At 46.8% G+C, this 10,828-nt stretch overlaps 1 protein-coding gene across 1 annotated transcript; it reads left to right on the plus strand.

The window, feature by feature from the left end:
* The first annotated feature begins 260 nt into the window (after positions 1 to 260).
* Positions 261 to 10,015, plus strand: LOC115207234 (cleavage stimulation factor, 3' pre-RNA, subunit 1). Its single transcript, XM_029774207.1, has 7 exons — positions 261 to 341; positions 864 to 1,061; positions 1,263 to 1,540; positions 2,744 to 2,941; positions 4,103 to 4,284; positions 7,837 to 8,045; positions 9,589 to 10,015. The coding sequence occupies exons 2-7, from the start codon at positions 893 to 895 to the stop codon at positions 9,846 to 9,848; spliced, it is 1,296 nt and encodes a 431-aa protein (XP_029630067.1). The 5' UTR covers positions 261 to 341; positions 864 to 892; the 3' UTR covers positions 9,849 to 10,015.
* Positions 10,016 to 10,828: the final 813 nt, after the last annotated feature.

Raw genomic sequence — 10,828 nt, forward strand, 5'->3', positions numbered from 1 at the left:
ATATAATGTGGAATTGTTTTATTTAATTTTTTTCTCATTTTTTTGGAATCCCTCTGGCTGTTATGTTTATGTTTTGCATGTTACTGTTAATAAAAATAAAAAAATAAAAAATACCAGGCAGCCATTTTGAGTGTACCAGCCAGGGTCAGAGCTTCTAAGGACGTTCTATTCATTTATATGGCCAAAACACACGCCTTGTTACGTACTGACGCATAGATGTGACGTTATATTCATTTCTGTGGTCAAAATACACGCCCCGTTACGTACCGACGCATAGATGTGACGTAGTTACGCAGCGCATGCTTTGTAACCCCCAAGCGCCTCTTTGAACCAAGGCAAAGGTATTTTTGCAACATTTGAAAGGTTTTATGTATGTAGCTAACGTTTCTTTAAGTTTTGATATATTTTCTTGATATTTCTGTTGTGTTATACATAATCGCACTCAATAAAACTAAGTTTTAACTCGTTTGGTGCAGTCGTTGCTTGCACAATGTTGTGCTAGCTAGCTAGCAGTAGATAACGTTAAATGAAAATGCATTCATTGAACTTATTTGATTTTTCTTCCCTAAACTCGGGTGGTTATTATTGCAAACATAAGGTGCTTGTTAACCGTTTGTACGGCCTACGATTTATGTTTGTAATGTGAATGTTACGAATGGTTTTGTTGTAGCTAGCTACAGTAGCTATTTTGCATTGTAGGTCCCGTTGGTATGCTAACGTTAGTTACCGCTAGTTAACCAGCCACAAGTGGGCTTCCATAGTATTCGCATGATAGTTGATGTTATAGAAGTTAAGAGTCCATAATAAAAAAACGTTTTTTGATTTATAGCAAATAATGATGACCATGGTTTGATCGATTTCAGCCAAGTTCGTTGAAGAAGCCTGAGCGGAGATGTATCGTCCCAAACCGACGCTGCGGGACCGGCAGCACCTGTACCGGCTGATCATCAGCCAGTTGCTGTATGACGGTTACACCAACATCGCCAACAACCTCATCACAGAGGTGAAGCCACAGAGCGTCGTGTCGCCCTCAGAGAACCTCATGCAGCTGGCCAAGATAGGTGAGTGGGTAGTGGACTAGCTCATATGAGAATGGTACCTACATGTCTGCAGTGTCGTTGTTTTGGCACTGTACTGCTCCGCTGTTTCTTCCATCCCGTCGTCCCAAGACATTGCGAATGGCGACAGTGTAGTTTGCGAACTAAATGTCTGTAGTGTTATGTCACTGTTTTAATCAACTGTATTGCTCCATTCACCCCCAGGCATGGAGAATGATGACAGTGCTGTGCAGTATGCCATCGGCCGGTCTGACACAGTGGCACCAGGCGTTGGCATCGACCTGGAGTTTGACGCTGACGTCCAGTCCATGTCCCCCGAGGCGTCTGAGTACGAGACTTGTTACGTGACGTCTCATAAGGGTCCGTGTCGCGTGGCCACTTATAGCCGGGACGGGCAGCTCATTGCTACGGGCTCTGCAGACGCCTCCATCAAAGTCCTGGACACAGAACGGATGCTGGCCAAGAGTGCCATGCCCATAGAGGTGAGACAGAGGGATGGCATTGTATCCTATTCCCTGTGTAGCACACTACTTTTGACCAGAGCCTTGGTTTTATTCACTAGCAACTAAACAGAAGCGATCGGGGACGAAACAGAGAGGGTAGTGTTGTCACGATACCAGAATTTTGACTTCGATACCAGGTTTAGTATTACAATACTCGATACCACAAAAAAAGGCCTATTAGCCAAAGTCACAGAATGGCACTTGATCCAGACACACTCAGCTACTGCTCTGATCAATCTTTGGCCATCTTTTTGAGTTCAATATCATTTGAACATTTGTATGAAAAACATTTTAGACAGCCATGTATGCATTAGTTGAATGAATTATACAGTCAATTTGATTTAGTTTTTTTACCAATCTAACCACAAAACAACAATGGTAATCATTTATTTGAATGGTAAATCTGAGGACATATAATTTTATTGTACTTCTCAACATTTGCATAGAAGAAGCAATCTCTTTTTTTTTAAGTGTGGTTGGCTCTTTAAGAAATTAGTGATGTCATCTGGGAGGCAGAATGTGGCTGTATAATCTGACTTTGTAGCTGTGGAATCTAGCGGAAACCAGACTGGAGGCAAAGGAAGAGTTTTTAGTGACAGTCATCTTTGAAATCAGCATATACTGCCTTATGGTTTCCATATCACAAACAATGTACTAGGGTGGTGAATTCAGCTGTGGACTAGCATGGAAAGTTAGCCTACATTTAAAGCTGGAAGATACCGCTATGGTCTTGCATTGTAAAGTGTTGTAGCCTGTATGGACATTGTTTTGCTAACAGTTTGAACATCTTCACATGCCGTGTTGCATTATTCAAGTAGGTTAACTTGTGTTCAACATGAGCGGGGAGATAATGCAGCCAGACAGATGGTAATGAATGAGGAAGTGGAGCAGGCACTGCTCTTCGTTCTATAAAGGGGCTGCTATGATCGACAGACTTGAACCTCTCAATCACGTGAGACATTTGACAGGTGGACCGAATGTAACAAATTATAGCACTGGAATGTTGTTTTTTTTGCACCGGGGGGGAGGAATACAGACGTTTTGGTATTCCATGCAACACTACGAGAGAGACCTACCTGTATTTGTCTATTAAGAACACCTGTTTACTTGTTTTAATAAGACCTAGGTGATCAGAACGTTCTGAAAGACATTCTGATGTAGGAATGTTCCTGTGTGTTCTAGGTGATGATGAATGAGACGGCCCAGCAGAACATGGAGAACCACCCTGTGATCAGAACACTGTACGACCACGTGGATGAGGTCACGTGTCTGGCGTTCCACCCCACGGAACAGATCCTGGCTTCGGGGTCACGTGACTACACCCTCAAACTGTTTGACTACTCCAAGCCCTCTGCCAAGAGAGCCTTCAAACATGTACAGGTAACAACGGAGGCGGGGCCTTTAGACGGGTAACAACGGAGGCAGGGCCTTTAGACGGGTAACAACGGAGGCGGGCCTTTAGACGGGTAACAACGGAGGCGGGTCCTTTAGACGGGTAACAACGGAGGCGGGTCCTTTAGACGGGTAACAACGGAGGCGGGGCCTTTAGACGGGTAACAACGGAGGCGGGGCCTTTAGACGGGTAACAATGTTATCTCCTCTCAGATTGTATCTGTTTTAAACCTCAATCTGAGAGGAGATGGAGGTTTAAAACTGACAATCTGAGAGGAGATGGAGGTTTAAAAGATACACAATCTGAGAGGAGATGGAGGTTTAAAACTGACAATCTGAGAGGAGGTTTAAAAAAGACAGATTATGTCTGTTTTAAACCTCTCTCTCTCAGATTGTCTGTTTGTGTAGACAGTGATGGGAGCTGGGGGGTGGGCAGAACCTATAGAAAACAGGAAGTTACATTTAATGTTTTGTATTGAGTAGAGATATCAGGGGTTTGGGCAGAACCTATAGAAAACAGGAAGTTACATTTAATGTGTTGTATTGAGTAGAGATATCAGGGGTTTGGGCAGAACCTATAGAAAACAGGAAGTTACATTTAATGTGTTGTGTTGTGTTGAGTAGAGATATCAGGGGTTTGGGCAGAACCTATAGAAAACAGGAAGTTACATTTAATGTGTTGTGTTGAGTAGAGATATCAGGGGTTTGGGCAGAACCTATAGAAAACAGGAAGTTACATTTAATGTGTTGTGTTGAGTAGAGATATCAGGGGTTTGGGCAGAACCTATAGAAAACAGGAAGTTACATTTAATGTGTTGTGTTGAGTAGAGATATCAGGGGTTTGGGCAGAACCTATAGAAAACAGGAAGTTACATTTAATGTGTTGTGTTGAGTAGAGATATCAGGGGTCTGGGCAGAACCAATAGAAAACGGGAACAGGTGTGCTGGGCTGGCGGGGCAAATCCGTGGTATCAGCATACTACTTGGTGAGAATTGGCCTTGTATCACATAGTTAGTAAAATGTTGGTATTGTGACAACGCTGCTCTGAAAAGTAATAATATAATTGTCACCTTTTTGGGCACAGCAGTTAGCATCCCTGGATTAGATATACTAACAGTAGTGTGTGTCTGTGTGTCTGCTCTCCGCAGGAAGCGGAGATGCTGCGGGCCATCTCCTTCCACCCGTCAGGAGACTTCCTATTGGTGGGGACGCAGCACCCGACCCTCCGCCTCTACGACGTTAACACCTTCCAATGCTTCGTCTCCTGCAATCCTCTAGACCAGCATACTGACACCATCAGTGGAGTCAATTACAACCCTAATGCTAACAGGTAGCCCTGACCTTTAACCCCTCTAGACCAGCATACTGATACCATCAGTGGAGTCAATTACAACCCTAATGCTAACAGGTAGCCCTGACCTTTAACCCCTCTAGACCAGCATACTGACACCATCAGTGGAGTCAATTACAACCCTAATGCTAACAGGTAGCCCTGACCTTTAACCCCTCTAGACCAGCATACTGATACCATCAGTGGAGTCAATTACAACCCTAATGCTAACAGGTAGCCCTGACCTTTAACCCCTCTAGACCAGCATACTGACACCATCAGTGGTTAACTACAACCCTAATGCTAACAGGTAGCCCTGACCTTTAACCCCTCTAGACCAGGTATTCCCATACTGCCGGTATCGGGGGTACGACAAATAAAAACTGTTCACAGTCCCTTTATATTTTCCAACGGGGCTGTACATTTGGGTGAGGGTTTTTCCTTTCGCCTGAGTCGCCTCGTTTCACTGCCAAATATAAAATTAAACCATCTAGTGTTCAGCAAAATAACAACACGATGTCAAATACAGGAAGCCTAGTGAAATAATTAACATCCAATCACATTAACCGTTACTCTCTCACGGGAAACCTTCGCTCTTGCGCAGACATTTAGAAACGAAATATGACCATTTGAAAAATAAGCCACGGGAGATTTTGGAGCGAGAATAACGACGACTTTGGAGTAGTAAGACATGTATAAAGCAACAGATCCCATTAATAAGAAGGGGCTACAAGAGTCTTATATGGTGAGCTACCGAGTGGCGAGGACAGGCAAGCTCCATACTATTGTGGAGGACTTAATTCTTCCTGCTGCCGTGGATATGGCTGGGACAATGCTGGGGGAAAAGGCCAAAACAGACAACGCCTTCAAACAACACTGTTTCACAAGGCGTCAGTGACATGGCAGGAGATGTTTTGAAACAATTACTGCTTCGCATACAAGCCAGTGAATTTTATGCATTATAGCTGGATGAGTCAACAGACGTGGCGGGCCTGGCACAGCTCCTGGTATATGTCCGTTACGTTTACGGGGGGTCAATTAAGGAAGACTTCCTCTTCTGCAAACCACTGGAAACCAGGATGACAGAAGAGGATATTTTTAAAGTACCGGACAGCTTTGTGACATCAAATGGACTTTGGTGGTCAAGATGTGTTGGTATCTGTACTGATGGAGCAAAAGCCATGACAGGGAGACATAGTGGAGTGGTAATGCGCCTGCAAGCAGTTGCTCCCGACGCCACTTGGGTACACTGCAACATCCACCGAGAGGCTCTTGCTGCCAAGGGAATGCCTGACAGCTTGAAAGACGTTTTGGACACTACAGTGAAAATGGTTAACTTTGTTAAAGCAAAAGGCCCCTGAACTCTCATGTATTTACTGCATTATGCAATGATATGGGCAGCGACCATGTAACACTTTTACAACATACAGAAGTGCGCTGGTTATCAAGGGGCAAATTATTGACACGTTTTTTTTGAATTGAGAGACGAGCTTAAACTTTTCTTTACTGACCATAATTTTCACTTGTCTGACTGCTTGCATGATGACGAGTTTCTCACACGACTGGCCCATCTGGGTGATGTTTTTTAATCAGAAGCCAGATGCCAGATTTCTGGATTGGGCTGCGCTCAGAGTATCCTGCCTTGGCAAATCGCACTGTTAAGACACTGATGCCCTTTGCAACCACGTACCTATGTGAGAGTGGATTCTCGGCCCTCACTAGCATGGAAACTAAATACAGGCACAGACTGTGTGTGGGAAATGATTTAAGACAGACTCTCCAATACAACCCAACATTGCAGAGTTATGTGCATCCTTTCAAGCACACCCTTCATTAACCTGTGGTGAGTTATTCACAATTTTTAATGAAGAAATAAGGTTTTATATGTAAGATGGTTAAATTTATAGCATGATTATTAATAATTATTATTATATTATTATTTGTGCCGTGGTCCAATAAGAGCTCTTTGTCACTTCCCACGAGCCGGGTTGTGACAAACATTCACTAATTCTTATGTTTAATAAATGTATCGTATAGTGTGTGTGAGACAGGCTTACAATGACGGCAATAAACAATATTTGAGAGTGCACTGAGCCTGGTGCTAGAGGGGGTACGGCTGGAGGTTGAATGTTTGAAGGGGTACGGCTGGAGGGTGAATGTTTGAAGGGGTACGGCTGGAGGTTGAATGTTTGAAGGGGTACAGCTGGAGGGTGAATGTTTGAAGGGGTACGGCTGGAGGTTGAATGTTTGAGGGGGTACAGCTGGAGGTTGAATGTTTGAAGGGGTACGGCTGGAGGGTGAATGTTTGAAGGGGTACAGCTGGAGGGTGAATGTTTGAAGGGGTACGGCTGGAGGGTGAATGTTTGAAGGGGTACGGCTGGAGGGTGAATGTTTGAAGGGGTACGGCTGGAGGGTGAATGTTTGAAGGGGTACGGCTGGAGGGTGAATGTTTGAGGGGGTACAGGACTATAAAAAGGTTTGGGAACCACTGGTCTGGTGCATATGACGTTCCACTGCCCTTGTTCCTGTCCGTTTCATAACAGACCATTCTAAATCTAAACATTTAACATATTAGCAAAGACCAGATTAAACTAAGAATAGTCTGAATACTGAAAATATGATCACTGGATGAGAGACCAGCCTGAGGAACAGAGCTGTTCATCATGATGAGCTATTCATCATTACAGGAGTATGTGGACACCCCTTCAAATTAGTGGATTCTGCTATTTCAGACACAGCCGTTGCTGACAGGTACAGTGTGTAGAACAAGTATTTGATACACTGCCGATGTTGCAGGTTTTCCTACTTACTAAGCATGTAGAGGTCTGTCATTTATATCAGAGGTACACTTCAACTGTGAGAGACGGAATCTAAAACATCCAGAAAATCACATTGTATGATTTTTAAGTAATTAATTTGCATATCATAGCCAGATAACACAAAGTACGCCAACTCATATTCTGTTGTTCTGAAATACATTTTCTTCATATAGTTTTTCTTTAGACCTAAAATAAACAATGAGTTTATTGTGATGGTGTTTAATCGGGTGATTTATTATACTTTAAAATGTAGATGATCCAAAGGTGCAGCAGCTTGAATGGAGGAGAGATCAGCATGTTTATGTTAATTAACGGGCAATTACCGGGAGTCCGGCAGTCTGCTGGTGTTACCGGGAGACCGGCAGTCTGCTGGTGTTACCGGGAGACCGGCAGTCTGCTGCTGTTACCGGGAGACCGGCAGTCTGCTGCTGTTACCGGGAGACCGGCAGTCTGCTGCTGTTACCGGGAGACCGGCAGTCTGCTGCTGTTACCGGGAGACCGGCAGTCTGCTGCTGTTACCGGGAGACCGGCATTAACCAGCTCACAGAACATCAAGACTGCCACAGCCCTCAGGTCCCTGACCCCTGACCTTAACCCTGACAGTGCCAACAGGTGGCTTCACTAGACTGGCTCAGTCCCTGACCTTAACCCTGACAGTGCCAACAGGTGGCTTCACTAGACTGGCTCAGACCCTGACCCATGACCTTAACCCTGTGTTATTCTGTGTCTCCAGCTACGTGACGTGCAGTAAGGACGGCAGTATCAAGCTGTGGGACGGCGTGTCTAACCGCTGTGTGATGACGTTTGATAAGGCTCATGATGGGGCAGAGGTCTGCTCCGCTGTCTTCTCCAAGAACTCCAAGTACGTCCTCTCCACCGGGAAGGACTCTGTCGCCAAACTGTGGGAGATCTCCACCGGGCGCCCCCTGGTCAAATACACAGGTACCCCCTAACCTCAGACACTAGCCTTAACCCCCAGACACTAGCCTTAACCCTCAGACACTAGCCTTAACCCTCAGACACTAGCCTTAACCCTCAGACACTAGCCTTAACCCTCAGACACTAGCCTTAACCCTCAGACACTAGCCTTAACCCTCAGACACTAGCCTTAACCCTCAGACACTAGCCTTAACCCTCAGACACTAGCCTTAACCCTCAGACACTAGCCTTAACCCTCAGACACTAGCCTTAACCCTCAGACACTAGCCTTAACCCTCAGACACTAGCCTTAACCCTCAGACACTAGCCTTAACCCTCAGACACTAGCCTTAACCCTCAGACACTAGCCTTAACCCCTCAGACACTAGCCTTAACCCCCCAGACACTAGCCTTAACCCCCCAGACACTAGCCTTAACCCCCCAGACACTAGCCTTAACCCCCCAGACACTAGCCTTAACCCCCCAGACACTAGCCTTAACCCCCCAGACACTAGCCTTAACCCCCCAGACACTAGCCTTAACCCCCCAGACACTAGCCTTAACCCCCCAGACACTAGCCTTAACCCCCCAGACACTAGCCTTAACCCCCCAGACACTAGCCTTAACCCCCCAGACACAGACACTAGCCTTAACCCCCCCCGGACACTAGCCTTAACCCCCCCCCCCCTCGGACACTAGCCTTAACCCCTCCCCCCCCCGGACACTAGCCTTAACCCCTCCCCCCCCCCCCCCCCCCCCCCCGGACACTAGCCTTAACCCCCCTCTCGGACACTAGCCTTAACCCCCCTCTCGGACACTAGCCTTAACCCCCCTCTCGGACACTAGCCTTAACCCCCTCTCTCAGACACTAGCCTTAACCCCCTCTCTCAGACACTAGCCTTAACCCCCTCTCTCAGACACTAGCCTTAAACCCCTCTCAGACACTAGCCTTAACCCCCCTCTCAGACACTAGCCTTAACCCCCCTCTCAGACACTAGCCTTAACCCCCCTCTCAGACACTAGCCTTAACCCCCCTCTCAGACACTAGCCTTAACCCCCCCCTCTCAGACACTAGCCTTAACCCCCCCCTCTCAGACACTAGCCTTAACCCCCCCCTCTCAGACACTAGCCTTAACCCCCCCTCTCAGACACTAGCCTTAACCCCCCCCTCTCAGACACTAGCCTTAAACCCCCCTCAGTCACTAGCCTTAACCCCCCCCCCCTCAGTCACTAGCCTTAACCCCCCCCCTCAGTCACTAGCCTTAACCCCCCCCCCTCAGTCACTAGCCTTAACCCCCCCCCCCTCAGTCACTAGCCTTAACCCCCCCTCAGTCACTAGCCTTAACCCCCCTCAGACACTAGCCTTAACCCCCCTCAGACACTAGCCTTAACCCCCCTCAGACACTAGCCTTAACCCCCACCTATCTCCCCCTATGATGAGTGTGTTATTGGGGAGTAGACAGGGAGAGAGGCTGAGGAGGTCCTGGGTGGTGTTGGTTGAGTTCGGACGATGTTACTCTGATGTGGAATCGTTCTTGCCCGTAACCGTGTGTCTTGGTCCCGTCAGGCGCTGGTCTGAGTGGGCGGCAGATGCACCGTACCCAGGGTGTTTTCAACCACACGGAGGACTATGTTCTGTTGCCTGATGAGAGGACCATCTCTCTCTGCTGCTGGGACTCCCGCTCTGCCGAGAGGAAGAACCTTCTGTCCCTGGGTCACAATAACATCGTCCGCTGTATCGTTCACTCCCCCACCAACCCGGGGTTCATGACCTGTAGTGATGACTTCAGGGCCCGCTTCTGGTACAGACGTACCACCACCGACTGAGACCCCTCTGACCCCTCTGTTGTACCTCTGACCTCTCTGACCCCTCTGTTGTACCTCTGACCCCTCTGTTGTACCTCTGACCCCTCTGTTGTACCTCTGACCCCTCTGTTGTAACTCTGACCTCTCTGACCCCTCTGTTGTACCCCTGACCTCTCTGACCCCTCTGTTGTAACTCTGACCCCTCTGTTGTAACTCTGACCTCTCTGACCCCTCTGTTGTACCCCTGACCTCTCTGACCCCTCTGTTGTACCCCTGACCTCTCTGACCCCTCTGTTGTACCTCTGACCCCTCTGTTGTACCCCTGACCTCTCTGACCCCTCTGTTGTACCAACACACTACCACAGAGCCCAAACCAAATCCCTCACCGCTGGGGGAACCCCCATTGATGCCGACTCCACAGCCAAACAGCTCCTTACCGGACACCATCAGGGTCCCTCAGACGTTACAACAAACCAGTGTCTTTGACTCGACTACCCTGGCTCCATCTTTGATTTCAGTGGAGGTAGTGGAGTCTTTCAGATGACTCTGTAATGGCTGGTCCTGACTGCAGTACCCTGGTACGACAGCCAGGTGGCCGTGTTTGACCAGAGAGCCTGGTTTCACCATGGTAGGAAGCCAATGTTGGTAGAGAACACAGCTGATTGGCTGGCTGATGACATGAACAGTGTTGTTAGGAATAGTAATCGTTAACAATGCTTCTAGATATATTGGAGACCACGAGCAACATGCTCATTAATGTTTCTTTGATCTTTTGATAAAAACAACTTTGTAGTTGAGTTTGTGGTTTTCTACTTTTTTTCACGTTTTTTTTTTTGTTTTGTTGTTGGTCTTTCTGATGTTATACATTTTTATTAAAACATTGAAGAAAATAGGTTTTCCTGTCAGTTCTTTGACTTGAAATTAGTCTTGAAAATCTTAGACTTAAATGTTCTAGTATGAAGTTCATCGTTCTATACTATAGAAATATGCAACATTGTTCT

Source organism: Salmo trutta, chromosome 14 (assembly GCF_901001165.1).
Source record: "Salmo trutta chromosome 14, fSalTru1.1, whole genome shotgun sequence".
Lineage (NCBI taxonomy): Eukaryota > Metazoa > Chordata > Actinopteri > Salmoniformes > Salmonidae > Salmo > Salmo trutta.